General features: G+C 38.7%; 2 protein-coding genes across 6 annotated transcripts; one reads left to right on the top strand and one right to left on the bottom strand.

Annotated features, from left to right (window-relative positions):
• Positions 1-352: 352 nt before the first annotated feature.
• Positions 353-13,017, bottom strand: LOC110830331 (uncharacterized). Of its 5 annotated transcripts, XR_015532746.1 has the most exons (12): positions 12,652-13,017; positions 10,302-10,364; positions 9,064-9,202; positions 8,591-8,705; positions 7,813-7,851; positions 6,410-6,591; positions 5,477-5,615; positions 4,837-4,956; positions 4,162-4,406; positions 3,433-3,635; positions 2,266-2,519; positions 353-1,377 (listed from the first exon to the last, which is right to left on the bottom strand). XR_015532746.1 is itself a non-coding variant. In XM_022065097.2 (11 exons), the coding sequence occupies exons 1-11, from the start codon at positions 12,740-12,742 to the stop codon at positions 2,392-2,394; spliced, it is 1,446 nt and encodes a 481-aa protein (XP_021920789.1). In that variant the 5' UTR covers positions 12,743-13,017; the 3' UTR covers positions 353-2,391. The 5 variants fall into 5 exon arrangements, 4 of the variants coding, with proteins under 4 accessions (XP_021920789.1, XP_087197170.1, XP_021920790.1 ...); XM_022065097.2 differs by having other exon boundaries at positions 353-2,519; positions 6,410-6,573; XM_087341044.1 differs by having other exon boundaries at positions 353-2,519.
• A 139-nt stretch (positions 13,018-13,156) lies between these two features.
• Prp31 (pre-mRNA processing factor 31) lies at positions 13,157-16,373 on the top strand. The gene is made up of 3 exons (XM_022065096.2): positions 13,157-14,311; positions 15,033-15,491; positions 15,953-16,373. Exons 1-3 carry the CDS (start codon positions 13,514-13,516, stop codon positions 16,178-16,180), a joined length of 1,485 nt encoding a protein of 494 aa, XP_021920788.1. The 5' UTR covers positions 13,157-13,513; the 3' UTR covers positions 16,181-16,373.
• Positions 16,374-17,513: the final 1,140 nt, after the last annotated feature.

Below are 17,513 nucleotides of genomic sequence, written 5' to 3' on the forward strand. Positions count from 1 at the left end.
TTCACGAACGCTACAAAGACAACTTGGTTCAAGCCCACTCTCTCGAATTAACGCACCTGCTGGTGTACAACAGCTTGCTGACTACATATAAGAGAGCTATTTCATACCAATTCATTACATGGATATAAAGTGGGCAGATAAAATGGAATTTAAAACAATTTTTGCCTTGAAGTATTAACAGAATAACTGAGGACACAGGGAATGAGGAAGCTGGGCTGCAGGAAGAAGGAAACAAGTTTTTTAATTTTAAAATTTGGTGGGGTACATCAGTGTGTTTAAAAATATTACATCCAGGGTAGGTTATCATTAAAGATCTCTTTAGGACATTACATAAAGAAAGACACACATACTTAGTCATTACAGTGCAGGATTTCCTTACAGGTCCTACACTGTATTGTAAGGAATGATCATTTTCCTTGTAATCAAGTATTTATTGGTATGGTCTTTAATATTATTCAAAGTATATGATTGTTTTATCAGACCCATCAGACACCTCTGAATACATGCAGTCATGATCCTAATACTACATTACAACAATAATTTATAAATATATCAAGAAATAAAATACAACAAAAAATAAGAGAACTGATACAAAAGGAAGGTCAAGAAAATGGAAATACTGCCATAGGCTATGAGTAAAAGCAAAATGGATGCTTGTAGCAACATTCAAGTTCTCTTATACTATACATGAGCCACAACATGCTGACAAGGGAGAAAATTAACCTCTTAGGCACAAATATCTGCTCTGGCAGTGCTAGTGTCATGTATCATAAAAAAGGCTTCCAAAGCTTAAAAATATATACTTAGGCTCTGGAATTAAACTTTCAAAAATATCAAGTTGCTATATAGAACAATAATCCACCTGTTTTAAACAGATGTATAAATTCTACGTACTTCAAGACACAGGCGTGAGGTTCAGTGAAAGTAAACTTTCCTTCATCACAGTAATAATGCACCATGGAAGGAATAAATGTCAATCTCATTAATTTTACTATGAGGTAAGAAATGAGCTTCAATCTCCAAGGCTACAGACTGGCACCTGAAGAAAATTCTCATCTTCAAAAGTTTTGAAATGGAATGAATAAATAGTGACTGGCAGGATCGTGTACTAATCTCAAAACAGTATTCAAAGTTCACAACGCTGAGAAGAACTACACATTTCTTGGCAATTTTCAGCTATCCGAAGTCACTGTTCAGAAATAATTACTTCATAGTACAGATTCAGATTTTCATAAAGTATCTACTTCTTCAACAGTAAAGTTATCTCATGGTAGTCACCAACGCTTTAAAGGTTCGTAAGATTTGAGGTTCTCACAGCAGTGACAGAAATCTTCATTTCAAAGGTTCTGTGACTCGCATCGTACTTAGCTGGAAAACCTGTAAGAGCAGCATACGGTAAGAGTATTCAGCACTGCAGTGCCACATGGATGAGACGAACGCTGGCTTCTTACTTGGGTATCTATCCTTGGAAACATAATGATTGGCCACTAGTAAAACATGACTTCATTTCACGACCAATGGGACACATATTTTGACCATACGATATACCACAACATAATGGGCCATTTCAATTTGTGTATGATCAGTACAAAGCTGCCATAATATGTGACAGTCCGTAATATAAACCATCTGGTATAATTATACAAAAATCAACAGACCGAAGTGCTGTAATGACAAAATCTCAAACGTCCAAGAAACCAAATATGTATCCAGTAGTGGAACTGGGAAATAGTCGCTGTGATACGTGTGATATAATAATGATCTTAAAAATCTGTACTCCTCCCCCAGTATTGTCAGGGTGATTAAGTCGAGAAGAATGAGATGGGCGGGGCATGTAGCGTGAAAGGATGGGACAAGAGGTGTGACCGGGTATTGATTGGGAAGCCTGAGGGGAAGAGACCGCTGGGGAGACCTAGACGTAGATGGAGGATAATGTCAGGCGGGATTTATGGGAGATAGAAGTTGAAGGCGATTGGATTTTGTTGGCCCAGGACAGTCCGGTGGAGGGCTTTTGTTAATTCGGTGATGAACCTTCGGGTTCCCTAAGCCATCTAGTTAGTTAGTGATACGTGTGATAAGCACGTGTTTGATCCACCCGCTGACAGTATCATCCAACAAAAGTCAAAGGCAAGGCATACATTCCTTGACAGGGCAGAATATAAACTTGTTCAACGTACAGAGGAATGCCAATTTGTTTGACCAAATTATCGAACAGGTTCCCTACATCTTATCGAGTAGAGACTATAGTTTTGACTCCAGTCTTACATTTGTAGGCACCTTCAGTTCTGTCTTCAAGGTGAAATTATGGAAGGAGGTGAATACACATTTGCAGACCAAATAAGACACTCCTATAAGAAAGGGCCATGTGTATTGCTTCTCCCTTAAAGCTGGTTACTGCTGTTTGCAGCTATCCTTGCTACGTCCTTTCTTGTTTTTTTTCTCAAGGGATGCTGACCTCCGCTGACCCTGTATTGGCATGTAAGGTGGCACTGGACTATCATCATCTTCATCATCAAACTCTGAAATTTAATAACTTTTTAAGTCATGTTACATAAGATGAGATATGAAATTAATACTCCCACCGGAAGAGGCTCAAGTTTTGTTGGCTGATAAACTGTACATAATGACATCTGTTACAGTAGCTTTGTGATCGCATGAACTTGAATGAAATACACCTGTGACCACTAAGTTTGCAACACTACTACAATGCAACATCAATATAATGAAAAATGATCATTCTAACAGCTACTGATACATCTGAAATTTGTTGCAACGCGTGACCACATCCTAACTTCTAATTACGTCTAACAATATGACACAAAATTAACAACTAATACAAGTACCGCTAAAGCAGTTTCACATTTTTTTAAATAACAAAGAATAACTCACTATACTTGATGTCTTTAGCGGTATCTGAACCAAGAAGTTACAAATTTTCTCACACAAACATAACCTCTTGTAGTTCGAACTCCCTCACTAATGGTACCTGTACCTTGTCGTGGTGGTGTGGCTTACCTCAGTGACCCCAAGAGCTATGCTGGCGGTAGCATAGCTACTGGTAGGGCCTCCCTAGCCAGAGTGGTCGAGGGAAAGAGGTCAGACTGAGACAGGTACCCTGGTCCTCCTGGTTGGGGGTTGATCGCAAGGCTAACAACCTTGCACCATAAAAAGGAACATGTTTCGAAACCTCAATCAAAGCCTTGGACAGACGGACCAGAGGATAGGACCGAATGGAAGAGGAGAATTGAGGAGGTCATGGACCAAATACAGACCGGGAAGCCATAGAAGAAGAAGAAGTTGGAACTCACCACTTACTAGAGCCACCCTCTACAAGCAAAAGTCCTGCCTGATACACGCTGCATGCCCACCTTTTCATGCACACATACTGTACAATCATCTCTCATGCAACTCTACAAGCCTCGTTAAACTTACCTGGAGGTGGCAGAGAGACGGCAGGGCTAGAAATGTTACTGGGTGGGGGGTCCACTACTGAGGTGTTGTATGTGCTTGTGTGTGTAATGGTAGCTCTGCGAGGATATGTGGGGTCTATGGCCATGGCAATGTTGGGCAACGCAGAATGAGAGGGTCCAGGCTCAGGGGACGGCAGTACATCTATTGCTTCTGGGTCTGGAAACCTAAAAAGTAGTGTCTTGTTGAAATTACCATTTTAAACACTGTTAAAACATTTTAAAAATGCATATTTTTGAGCATGATTAAACCATGCCATTATCAGCATAATTTATGACATCACAATATTCAAAATACATTATGAAGCTTATTTGTGAATAACCAAACTAGGGGCTACTGTACAAAGTGACATTATGAAAGATCACAAAAGTGTTCATTTGTAAACTGTACTATTTCTGTATCATGAGAGGTACGTTCAATCTGTGTTCCAGTATGTTTTTTACGAACCTCATGAAATGCCTCACACCAAACTGTAAAAATGGTTAACTTGGTCATATAGAGCTGTGCTAATGTTCAGTCTAAGATAATGTTTCTTAAATGTTAGTTTCTTGTAATTAAATGTGTTTTGACATGCCAATAAGAAACACGGCTGTAAAACTATTATCCGTGCTGTACCATGCAACAGCGAACCCAATGCTGTTTTACAAGTTCCTGAGAAAAGAAAAGGTCGAGAAAAACAGGTCACTCACACACCTCTGCCTGCCTCTACTTGCTGATCTACTGGCTCCGGAGGTCAGGTCAAGGTCAGTGGGACGAACGGCAGTGGAGTGAGCAGTAATTAGTCCATCCTGCTCAGACCACTGACTGCTTGGCAGAAGGCAGCCATGCACAGAAGGAGAAGCCACAAAGCCCTCATCATCTGACAACAGCTGCTGTTGCTTTTTCAGGAGAGCTTTCTGCTTGGCTCGCTCTCGTGCTCGCTTAGCTTTCGCCCGCTCCTGTAGATCATCAAGTAAAATACACATTACCCAAGTTGTTGGCTGTCTGCCTGCATCTTTACAAAAATACAATCATTATGAGTAACTCTATATCAATTCAGCAGCCACATAAACAATCCAATGATTTTGAGCAACGTAAATGGTCTTATATTTTATTTGAAATTATTATGAGTGAATGTAAACAAACACAAGGCACCAGATGTGACAAATATCCACTAGGCACCGACATTCGTTAAAACCTACAAACAAAAAGCTTCCAAACCTGATGTAGCATAAAAATTTATTTCACGCACTCCTGCTGCCTGGAACACAGAAGCGGGGAGCATGTGTTAAGCATGAAACCTAACATGACTACACTGCATCAGAACCACAGATTGATAGAGATTTCTATCTATAAAATATCACCAGATTAAGCGGGAAAATAACTGACCCGCTCTTGCAGTAGTCGTGCTAATTCCTTGTCCTGAGCTTCAATGGCAATCAGTCTGTCCTGATCTAACATGTCCAACTGTCGGGACCCCTCCTGTTCCTGCAGGAGGCGAGCAAACTCCTGTAAGAAAACACCAATCTGTGTTATTTAACTCATTGAAGTTCATAACAAGATCCACAAGAATCACGGTGGCAGTTGTAGTGAACACGACACAGTCGACGAGTGTCACTCTAGTCACGAGTTTCAATGACAACGTGGACTAGGGCAACACCCGCTCACTGGGACAGTCCAATTTCACTAAATTAATATTCCTTTTGGAGGTGAGGGATCAGTTCTGAGCTCTGAAAAGGGCATGTGCCAGAACAGGTTGGAAATGGTGGAAAATGGGGGCTCACAACCAATGTTTGATTCCCAGCATAGCAAGATATCTTTCGTTGATACAATGTTCAGACTGGCTCTGGGGTTCATCCAGCCTCTTATCTGGTAGGTGTGAAACTCTGTACTTGTATTCACAAGGTGGTCAGGTTAACATCTCTCCTGACAGGGTTTTCAGTCCCCCGAAGTGAACGCATGAATATTAGTGCTTTCAAATAAGCCACAGCCAAAGCTATGTAACTTCTGCATTTGAGTTTTCACTCACAGCATCCTGCTCTTCCTGTATTCTCCTTGCCTCCTCCTCGCTGAGTCCTGCAGGTGACGGTGGGTTGACAAGAAGTACCTCTTCAGGGGACTGGCAGATGCTATTGGTCTGGACAGCTGCATCTGTCAAGGTGCAGAGTCTGGAACGAAAATATAACTGGCTGTATTTTATGAATAAAAGACATGCCTATACTCCATGGAATAAAATTCAGCAATGGCAGTCAGACAATGGAGTACCAGCTTATCACACTTTATACTTGATACTGTAATGCCCACTCACAGTAAAGATACCGGTATTTAAAAAAAGTATAACCTAACCCAATTCATATAGGTCACCTAATATTGTTAGTAAACTGAAATGTAGGTTATAACAGGGTCTGGGCATGTAACTTGGGGAAGAAAAATGCACATACAAGTTTCAAAAGCAAAAACTGACAGGGATATGAGAGTGTAACATCATGTTTGATCTGTGGGAAACAGGTTGTAAGGATCGCAGGTAAATTAAAATAACTCAGAATTATGTCCAATGGCAGGATTTGGTATTACCTTAAGTTGTTGTAGCATACAGTTCATTAGTTACGACACTCTCCAAAACTTTGTTTTCAATACCAGACTGAAATGTGTGATATACTGATAACTTAAAAAAAGAAACAAATATTCCTATAATTAATATCTACTGAATGAACTGAAAAATAAAGGAATTCTAATGATGAGTAGGAAGTGTGTTACAGATAATTAATAATTAAGGTTGATAAAAAATACATGCTTTAACTTTTATCTGTAATAACCATTACACTGTGAGGCATTAAACCTGGACACAAAGAGAAGTTCAAAAATTAGATAAATAGCCTTGAGTAAAAATTCAAAACTAAATTAGAGAAAATTCAAAATCAAGACTCATTAAATGTGGATTTGAGGCAGCAACACCATGTACCTGAACTGCTGAGAGAGAGAATCTGGGCTGTACTGGGATGGAGAAGGCAGCCCAACATTATTCATGTCTCGATCATACTGCGGGTGTTCAATGCTGCCGTCAGTTGATGCTTGCATCGACAGGCGTTCCCTTTCAAACCTCTCAATACGAAGTCGTTCACGTTCCTGCCTCAAAACAACTTGCTGAAAATATCTTGAATGTGACCACCCACAGCTAATGTTACTGGGCTGTTTTAAGCTCACAGCACACAACTCGGAATCTTGGTACAACATGTCTCACGGTACATTATAATTACATTTTGTTAAATTTTTTTTTTTACAATTCAACTGTGTTAAATATCAGTGAGAACTACAGTAACAGGTTCCAAACCCTTCTGGCTCTTCCTGAACTACTAACTTTTAGTCTTCAACAAGATATAATGATAATTTTGTCCAAAAAATGATGCTATACATAATGATAGTTGTTACACTTTTTATTTACATAATTCTACTGCAAGCTATCAGAGGCAATGACATGATTAATTTTGACCAAAATATTTTTTCCTTAAGAAACTTCATATAGAGAAACAATTGGCTGTCATGGAAATAAAAGCAGCAAAAACCCAACCTCGGTGGGTGAATAAATTACAGGGTAGAAAGCCACAGTAGGAAACTGTCACAAGTCAACTTCACAATTCATTTGTAATGCTTCATGAAAACCGCTTCCTGACGACATTCAGCTTTCTTACCTCTCCCCATTTCAATCTGACCCTCTGAGATGTTGAATTAATCATTCAGTAAATCTGGGCACATCTGTGATTCTGAGACAGCATATACACAGTCACCGCAGGCAAAATTAAAGCACATGCAAAGGTCAGAAGATTTATAGGAAGAACAAGACACTATACACAGTACAAACTGAACGGCAAAAAAAAAGAGAGAAGGTCATGGGAAGAGAGAGAATGTAAAATGACTTCTTAGTATGAATTATGCAATATTTATGGCAACTGTAAAAGCGTACATAAAGTTCCATGCACTCTTAACCTTGGAACATGACGGAGGTGAATTGTCAGTTTCACACTATGGATGCTTTACCCATGGGGAAATAGGTCAAGAGTCTCATAGGTACGTACCCTGGGCAGATTTTTTTCTGATTTAATTTTTGACACAGTTATTTTATTACTACTGGGTTCCATTTTAAATGATGCGCCTTGCATAACATTAGTTATAACATAGCAGCATTTGATGAAAATTTCTGGGTCAATCTTACATGTCAAGATTCATCAATCAGGAGATGCAACCTAAAGAAAATAAAAGGGTTTACAGTTTACAGTCACAGTAACTGCAGAGGAACACAAATACAGTTTGTCATGCCTCCATACATACACAGAGCAGCACAGACTACAGCAAAAATCAAAGTTTTACCTCTCCCTCTTCGGCTGCGACATCTGAGGAAGAGTCTGGCTACAGATAGGAACAAATGAAGGAAGAAAAAACAATATCACTCACTGCAAAACATGGCATGACACATCTCTCGCAGGGAATAACACATTCTCATAATCTGGACACACTGGATCACAATCACAATAACACGGCACTAAGTAATGTGTTACGCCTCCAAGTGGGGAAATCTTAATGTCATGTGGCACCAACATTACAGCAAGAATTCTCAATTACATTATTTTCTAACAGGAAAATTTGTTTCAATCATGACCAACTAACATCACGTTGTAAAGTCTTACCACATAAGTCAGTAGCTAATCAGTTTATTAATAATTATCTCTTGTTTAAATTAAAGGCTCATGACATGCAACACCAATCATTTGCTAATGTGGATCATTTTCAGACATAATCCAATTCATACTCTTACAACCCATTTCTTTAAGATTCAGCTTTATATTATTATTCCATCTATGTCTAGGTCTCCTAAATTGTCCTCTGCCTTAAGGTTTTCCAATGTGAATACATGCTGTGATAACCTGTACTCTGTTCTGATAATTGTTAAATATGAAATTCATTCACATTTACGACAAACACGAGTTCAATAAAACATACCAACTTTCATTTCTGGATTGCAACTAAAATCTAATGTTTCGTGTGACTTGCCACGTTGGACACAATAATTCAGTACAACGAGCAGCACTAGCTTTGCTAAACACGTAACAGTTCATGGAAATTTCTTTAAAGACGCAACCATACTCACTTGTAGCTTTCGAGCAATCTCCTGGTCCCCCTCCTCCAGAGCTTGTCGCCGTTCCAATTCTTCACGCTCCATTTTCTCAGCCAGTTGCTTAGCTACCTGGGCATCGACCTGCTCCCTGGATGACACATGATACATCAACATCATCATCATATGAGGCAACATCAAACCTCATAATTTTGAAATGATATTAAAAACTTGTATCTTCTTTTGTGCACATTTAAATATAATTAAGTTTACACCTCCCTTTATTTCTACTTTATCATTAAAAAGCCAACATGTCCTAGCCTTGATCGTGGACTGGATTCATGTGGCTCAGGAGTGGAACCAATGGTGGTATCGCATAAACTTGATAACAAAATTTAAGATTCCATAAAAGATGGGAAACATCTTTACTAGATGACTGTAGTAACTGCTTCTTAACAAAGACTCTATGCCATGATATTACGTAGTTAAACAAAATAAAAGCTGCTAACTGTTGATGGACCATCTGATGGTACATGGCCCGCAGAGAAGCGGCCTCCTTCTCTTCACGACGCTGCTCATCCAGGGCGTGGGGGAAGTCCTGCCGCACCAGAGCATTTCGAGACTTGTTGCCTGTGTAGTGGTGTTTGACTACAAACAAAAACAAGCAAGTTTAATTACCTTTTGACACATCACAAAGAAGAAGCTTCTCTGGAGTGTGTAAAGAAGGGTTAAAATCCAAAACCAGGGCATTAATCAAAAGCTGAAGGTATGAGCACTACAAGAAACATTAATGGAATTGACATGTGTTACACATGGAAGCAAAATGACTGCTGCTTTAAGCGCATAATGAATGAATAAATAAATAATCGTAAGATTTGAGGTTTTCACAGCGGTGAGTATGAAGATTTCTGTCTTCTGGGTTGTTGTGCTGTGTAGTCTGGTCAATGTTTACCAACGTTTCAGAGGTCATACTGCCTCCATCATCAGGGCGATGAAGATATCCGTCTTCTGGGTTGTTGCGCTGTGTAGTCTGGTCGATGTTTACCAACGTTTCAGAGGCCATACTGCCTCCGTCATCAGGGCGATTCTTAGTATGAAGATTTCTGTCTTCTGGGTTGTTGCGCTGTGTAGTCTGGTCGATGTTTACCAACGTTTCAGAGGCCATACTGCCTCCGTCATCAGGGCGATTCTTAGTATGAAGATTTCTGTCTTCTGGGTTGTTGCGCTGTGTAGTCTGGTCGATGTTAACCAACGTTTCAGAAGTCATACTGCCTCCGTCATCAGGGTGAAGACCTCTGAAATGTTGGTTAACATCGACCAGACTACACAGCGCAACAACCCAGAAGACAAGAAATCTTCAAATAAATAATCATTCAAGAAATTGAGAATTAAATGCCTCATGAAATGATAAATTACCTCACTGAATACAAATGATGAAACATGGCAAAAATCCTTTAGTTTTGTGGTATGTGGAATATAGATATCCTATTAAAATCTCACTTGTCATGGCAAAACAATTATTGTTGGCTACGAAGCAATGACTTATTTTAACATCTGCAATATGTCATGGATGTATTTGTCTTTATCACAGGAAAGTTTCAGTCTGATGAATCCTATCTCCTGTTCATCCTGTTCACATCAGCCCTATCACAAATAATCATGCAGTCACGCTACATAGCAGAGAACTGTTATCCAACACTTTTATTAGAAAAGCAGATGTGCTTAGGTTACTATGTACATTACTTACTTTCCTCAGTCTGCAGTTGGTAGGCCAGTGCTCCATCCTCCTTGACCAGCCACTCACGACACACTGAAAACAAACCACTGAGTCAAAATGTATTTTTAAATGACTAATTATTATACATTACAACAATCTTATTAACCTACATTCCCACTGATCAATGTTCCACTACTCATAATGATGGCTTGATGCATTAACGGATGATGAGGAATGAAACAGCAGTCAATACATGCAACAAATTACTGGAAGGAAACAAAAAGGAAAATTAAGACCACAGAGTAAGGTTATAAAAAGTGGTCTGACAGTTTGCAAGAGTGCATGAGAATGTGGATAGAAAAATAAAACTATTAGAACAGGTTAAGGTCATAAGGAGGTCAAACTTTTTGTAAACAAATATAACCACAGCCTGTGTCAAAAATGGAAAAGCATCTCAATGCTTTGTATATCATGTTATAACATTTTTATAACAGGAATAAAACTTTTATTACCTTGAGTTGAGTGGCCTGCTTCGAACATCCAACTTTACAGTACAAAGAACATGGCTTACTCCTTCTGTACAAAATGGATTCTAACTACTCCTGTCATTGTTTGTTTAATGACATCTAATTCGTTGTATAGATTATAGCATATAAAATGACAATATCTGTACAGAACACATGTTACACCCACAGTTTTTAACTTATCACAGATAGGAAACTGAGAATTTATAATTATTAAAAGAAGTAAGAAATGCAAAGTTACTGAACTACCTCCTTCTACTTCATGAAGAAATGGTGTTTGGAAAGATAATTTTCCACTGTGTGCTAATACTCAAGCTCTTGAATTTCTTCATTACTCTAATGAAGCTAAAAAGTAAAATACCCTGTATTTTGACCGTGTGCCCGTATTTTAAACCATTCACCACAATTCAATCTGGAAACCATTCACATTTGAGATAAGAAGTATAAAGCTCAAATCTTAAGGATGTGAGGCCTTCTCAGAGAAATTAATTTACATTACAGTCCTCTGGGTTGCTGCACACTGTAGTCTCTTGTTAGTGTACAGATTTCAGAAGACAATTCTGCTTTCACCATTCTGTTCCTCAAGAAGGTAACAGCATCTGCTACCTTGCTTCTCCATGACAGGAAAAATAAGACTGTACTTTATAGCAAATGCTAATGTCTTTGGCAACGGGCCTGCCAATATTTACGATACGTGACATGACAAGTGGGACAATTGTAAAAAACTTGAGGCTGGGATAGCATTCTGAATGATAATGGCACAGCCAAGCTGGTACACTCCTTCACATTTCCTCACAAACACTAGTAACTACATGCAAGTCCACAAAGCATTACAAGTCAGAAGAGCAACAAAGCTTATTGTTATCAATATAACATGGAGAACCTCACATATTGTGGCCCTCTAAAACCAGCTTCAAAGGCTAAAAACAGACTACAGATGATACAGATAATATCCATACCAAATTTCATTATTTCCTATTTTTATATTAATGTTCTCAACTGTAGCATTAAATTGCATTTTTTCCTGTTCTTGTAATGGATTAATCCAAAATCATGTGATGGGAAAATTACAAACGTTGCAAAGACCACAACTCTAGAACTATGAGCAACTCAGCGGCAAGATAAAGCTTACCTAACTCAACCCATAACTTCCTGGCAAGGGGCGGGGATTCTCATTAATGTGATCCAACAACTTAACCTAAACAAGAACTACACAGACATGGAAAAACAGGCTAGAATGATGAACAACTTAATCTATCCTAAATAAGAATTAAGCAGACAGCCACATGCCAAAGCCAACCTAATTTAACTACAACTTGTGTTGAAAAAAAGTATATGATCATTATTTGGTGTGAGATCTGTCATTGCACATAAATATATGGCATTTAATATACGCAAGATGGGACTAAAATAATTTTGGTTACCAAATATACAACCAGAACTAAAATGTTCCTAGTGGGCTACGTGAAAGTCACTAATTCAATGCAGTGTCTACGTTTCATATGAAACAAATTAAAGTAAGTAAAGTACAATGCTTAACAATTTTATCGAACATAACATTTACGTCTACGTAACAAAGCAAAGCAAACGGCCACGTATTTCCGATACCAATCATATATTTTTTAAATGTTTTCCACGAATAATGTTACGATCCTTTCAAAAGTAACACGTAAAGAATTTGACCTCGCTTGACCCAATTTAAGTCGTCTTCCCTTTGTTATGTCAACTACACGCCCACATGTTCCAACTCACAACAGGCATTAAGGTGATGCGATACACAGTGCACCAAACATATCCAAGTAAGGTCATTTCAATTAGACACAATACTGCGAAACATGCACTTTTGAGCAACTAACCTTCATTCACACGGCCTGGTTTGGGCAACGTGTCTGTATTCGCCTGGCCCGCTTCTGCCATCTCTCCCATTCCCCGTATTTCACATTGCATTATAAGTTTTCACATATACTTAAAAATATCATAAATTTGTCGCAGTCCACACGCAGTTAGTCATCTTGCTACAGCTTTTATTCAGTACACGCCCTTTGTTTTTAAATAACTCGCGATCAACACACCGTAACACCTTCCGCTCATGTCAAGTCCCCTTCCCCGTAACCATCAACTGTCGCTCGACCATAGATAACCAACATCAGCGGCCCGATAGCCCACTTTCACAGACGGATCACAGATAGGCAAACTCCACAGATCTCTATCGATCACAATCATTTTAAAATTCCATAAGAATGGCGTGATCACGTGACCCAACGTCATATATTTATATTTAACGTCATGCCATCTATTGGGCAATAACCAAACAATGAAATAATAATTTCTTTGTAATAGGACAAAGTATTTGCAAGAAATTGAATTTTTGAAGTAAATACAAAATCACAAAAGTCTAATAAACTATATTTTAACACAAATAACTGTTAGCTCTTCTACAAACAATGGGCGTCGTATGTTGGTAGTATTGTACGCTATATTGGTAAACTGTGTAGTAGACGTTTGTTGACGTCCGGATGTCGTTTTGTGTTTGTAATAACAGCGCTTAGTTCAGATCGGTTTATCGCATTGAATTGCATGAGAACGAGTATTTTAGGCGTAAAAAGTATTCGTTACAGTGTATGAGTTCATACTGTTTCGTGAATATTTTTTGTCAGAAGCAGGTTACATCAATATTTTTAGCTCGTCAAAAGAGGTTAAGTTGCAGGCAACAGGATCATGTCTTTAGCAGATGAATTATTAGCGGACTTGGAAGAGCAGGATCAGGATGATGTCAAGGAGCTGTATATGGACAGTGCGATGTCACTTGATGTTAGTCCAAATCCCACAGTCGTTCCAATGGAAGAAGACATAAAAATTACTTCAATACGTGAAATTGCTAAGCTTAGAGATTCCAAACGACTACGGAATATAATGGATCAAATTGATGATTACAGTGCAAAGCCCCGCAAAGCGGAAGATATCGTTGGACCTGTTGAAGCAGATCCAGAATATCAGTTGATTGTAGAGGCAAATAATGTAGCTGTCGACATAGACAATGAAGTAACTGTAATTCACAGATTTACTCGTGACAAGTACTCAAAACGTTTTCCAGAACTGGAATCGTTAGTTGTTGGACCATTGGAGTATGTTATGACAGTTAAGGAACTTGGCAATGATTTGGATAAGGCAAAGAATAATGAAGCCTTGCAGCAAATTCTAACACAAGCTACAATTATGGTTGTCTCAGTCACTGCATCAACAACACAAGGCCAGCTGCTTGCTGATCACGAGAAAGAGGACATTTGTGAAGCTTGTGACATGGCTATTGAAATCAACAATTTTAAGCAGAAGATATATGATTATGTGGAGAGCAGAATGGCTTTCATTGCACCTAACCTGTCAATAATTGTCGGTGCATCTACTGCAGCCAAAATAATGGGTGTTGCTGGAGGATTAACAAAGCTGTCCAAAATGCCAGCATGTAATGTCATGGTGCTTGGATCACAGAAGAAAACTTTGTCTGGTTTCTCCCAGGTAATTTGCCCCAAAACTGTTCAGAAACATATATAATTTCTCCCTAGCAGAGTCCTGGCATAGACAAAACAAGTCTCTACAAATGTCGTGTAATTAATGGCACTGCATCTGAACACTTGAAGCTAGGTTGGAAATAGAATAAAATATTTAAAATTTAATATTCTTAATCACAGGTTATAAAATGCAGTTTACATAGAAATTTCACACTATGGCAAAATATTTCTTTGATCAGATACCTCTATGTGTGTAGTAGGATTAATGTTTATCATGATTTTGATTTGTTCACACAGATTCAAGCACATGTAAAAAGCATCACATAGCTTGTGCCTTGAGCAAGGTATTATAATAACAGTCATAAAGTGATGGCCCATTTCCCAGATGTGAACGCAATGTTAACAATTTCAAATTGATTATATGTCAGGCATTTAGCAATGCTTATCCTCACAAAGTAGTACCAAATAAGACAAGAATATACTGACTGATAACAACATTATGGGACACAGGAAGTGCTTGTGATGAGAAACATATCTGGCATTGACAGTGTTAACAGATTTTCTGTAAGTTCTTCCTAACAAATAAAAACTAAAAAAGAGAGACTTGTTTGTTGTCTTACATTGATGTCTTCAAAGCTTACAAATACTGTTGTAGTTAGGGCTACATTTTCAATATAACACACTGTAAATCACAATAAAGTATGTTAATTAAAATTTTCACTTCTCAGGTCACAATGCTGCCTCACACTGGCTTCATATACTACTCTGACATTGTCCAGGACACACCTCCTGACCTACGACGCAAGGCAGCTCGGTTAGTTGCAGCCAAAAGTACACTGGCAGCCCGTGTCGATGCATGCCATGAAAGTTCTGATGGTCATGTGGGGCAGATGTTTCGAGAAGAAATAGAGAAGAAATTAGACAAACTGACTGAACCTCCTCCAGTTAAATTTATAAAACCCCTGCCAAAGCCAATAGATGCAGGAAGAAAGAAGCGTGGAGGGAAGCGTGTTAGAAAGATGAAGGAGCGCTATGCCATGACAGAGTTTCGTAAGCAGGCAAACAGGCTTAACTTCGCAGATATAGAGGACGACGCATACCAGGAGGATTTGGGGTATACTAGAGGAACTATTGGCAAGACTGGAACTGGTCGAATACGACTACCACAGATTGATGAGAAGACCAAGGTATGTTCTGGTAGATGCTGACTGTCGTTTTAGAGGAACTTACTGCCTCAGGGTGATATGATCACCGTCATGACGGAAGCAGTAAGCAGCATCCCTGAAGATAGCCATTTTCAGCAGTGGGCCTTGTGCCGCTTGGTTGCTGGGATCGTGGGTTTGAATCCCACTCAAGCCATGGACTTATCTTTAGGGTTTAGTGGTTTCATGAAAAATTAGCATACAATCTCGCCATAAGTAAACTGCGTTAGTCATACAGAATCACCAAAAAAATAGATGGACATACCACATCTGTGATGTATTCAAACAAGTGCCCTCTTTAATGTTATACTTCGTACTTCAAGCATAGTACATTCTACCTCCCCATTTTTTTCTTAGCAAACTAATCCAGAAGTCTCTGTTGTGTGAAATGGTATCATGTCATTCTAATATCCCGTTCTAAGCATTTTTTTTTTTTTGGGTTGTAGGTGCGTATCTCAAAGACTCTTCAAAAAAATCTGCAGAAACAGCAACAAGTTTGGGGTGGAAGCACAACCGTGAAGAAACAGGTATCCGGAACAGCATCTAGTGTGGCATTCACACCTCTGCAAGGACTGGAGATCGTGAACCCACAAGCTGCTGAGAAGAAAGTGAATGAAGCCAATGCCAAGTACTTTTCTAACACGTCAGGTTTCCTCAAGCTTCAGAAAGCTTAAGGAGAAGACAGTGCAGATGTTGATTTTGTAAATAATGCTCTGTAATGGAAATATGTGCCACAGTTAATAGATTGAATTTGATTGGATGACTGTGTTAGTTGTATCAGAGGACTCCACTTTATAAATGAGGTTAAATGGATTCTGTTTATACACTACACATAATAATAACAGTACAGATGTTATGAGTTCTGAATTGTGTAGTATTAATGAACTTACATACCTGAACACATCTTTTTTCTTCTTCTATGGCTCTCCGGTCCGTATTCGGTCCATGGCCTCCTCAATTCTCCTCTTCCATTCGGTCCTCTGTTAGGTTTGTCTGTCCGAGGATTTGATCGAAGTTTCGAAACATCTTCCCTTTTACGGTGCAAGGTTGAATATAAACATGATATGATTCTCTCAAAGCAAAATACTAAATTAATAGGACCTGAAGGTTCATTTAACAACATTAATGTCAAAGCTCACCATTGCTAGTTCAGTCTTAGACATATCTTCACAACATACCTCAACAAGATTCACTTTAATATTATCCTCTCTTCTCAGTTGCTTTTCAGGAAGTCTTCCCATTAAATTTATGTACTATTTCTGGAATACTCCATCCAAGCTGCATGTCTAGACCATCACAATGGTTCTTATAAAATGGAAGTGACAGATTGTAGATCATTTAGCGATAGTGGTCTTACTATTAGACACGCCTGTCCAAGCTGCTAGTCACTGTCACTGTCCCAATATCTGACAGTTTATAAAATGCTATCTGCAATACTCGCAAACTTCTGGACGGAATATATTAAGTATGTACACATAATATGACACGAAATGTGCACATAGCATAACCTTTCTGGTGTTTTATTCAGAATTTATCTTAGACCTTTATGAATGGTACCAGCGATGTTGGAATTGTCTGGGTGGCTGGGGATTCCACAGGTAACGTACTAGTTACGATGAGGGCTTATCATCCCTACGTCCAACTACAAAGCTGAAGGACTACCCCTTGTTGACAGTCTAAGTGCTTATTCATTACATTCGGGTATATGCTATCCACATCTGGATCACATCTTGGCTATGCAAATTCTGGGATAGTACTTTAAGAAATAGGCCACAAACATTTGCTTCATTATCTTCCTCATTCATCATTAACAAGTACTTTCTCATTGAACAGTGTACTCTAGTTGAAGAAGTTTTGTAAAACAAGTAGAAATAAACAACATGATCGCTGGTAAATCATGAAAATATGAAAGGAAAACTGCAAATGGTATATTCAGGAATTCTGTCCTGTGACATGCTGGAGAAAATGATAATGAGGCTACCTTAATACAGATGGATCTAGTGGTTA

The sequence above is a fragment of the Zootermopsis nevadensis genome, unplaced genomic scaffold (genome assembly GCF_977971745.1).
Source record: "Zootermopsis nevadensis isolate Lab colony 2312 unplaced genomic scaffold, Znev_1.0 Znev_ptg000061l, whole genome shotgun sequence".
NCBI lineage: Eukaryota > Metazoa > Arthropoda > Insecta > Blattodea > Termopsidae > Zootermopsis > Zootermopsis nevadensis.

What these genes read in the sequence shown, in the direction of transcription:
- LOC110830331 (XM_087341044.1), bottom strand. Translation starts at nt 12,742, where the DNA reads ATGCAATGTGAAATACGGGGAATGGGAGAGATGGCAGAAGCGGGCCAG. An exon ending in CATCAGATGGTCCATCAACA is followed by an intron (nt 8,706 to 9,063) that starts GTTAGCAGCTTT and finishes TGTGTCATCCAG; the next exon opens with GGAGCAGGTCGATGCCCAGG. An exon ending in TACAGGAAGAGCAGGATGCT is followed by an intron (nt 4,957 to 5,476) that starts GTGAGTGAAAAC and finishes GTTTTCTTACAG; the next exon opens with GAGTTTGCTCGCCTCCTGCA.
- Prp31 (XM_022065096.2), top strand. Translation starts at nt 13,514, where the DNA reads ATGTCTTTAGCAGATGAATTATTAGCGGACTTGGAAGAGCAGGATCAG. An exon ending in CTTTGTCTGGTTTCTCCCAG is followed by an intron (nt 14,312 to 15,032) that starts GTAATTTGCCCC and finishes TTCACTTCTCAG; the next exon opens with GTCACAATGCTGCCTCACAC. An exon ending in AGATTGATGAGAAGACCAAG is followed by an intron (nt 15,492 to 15,952) that starts GTATGTTCTGGT and finishes TTTGGGTTGTAG; the next exon opens with GTGCGTATCTCAAAGACTCT.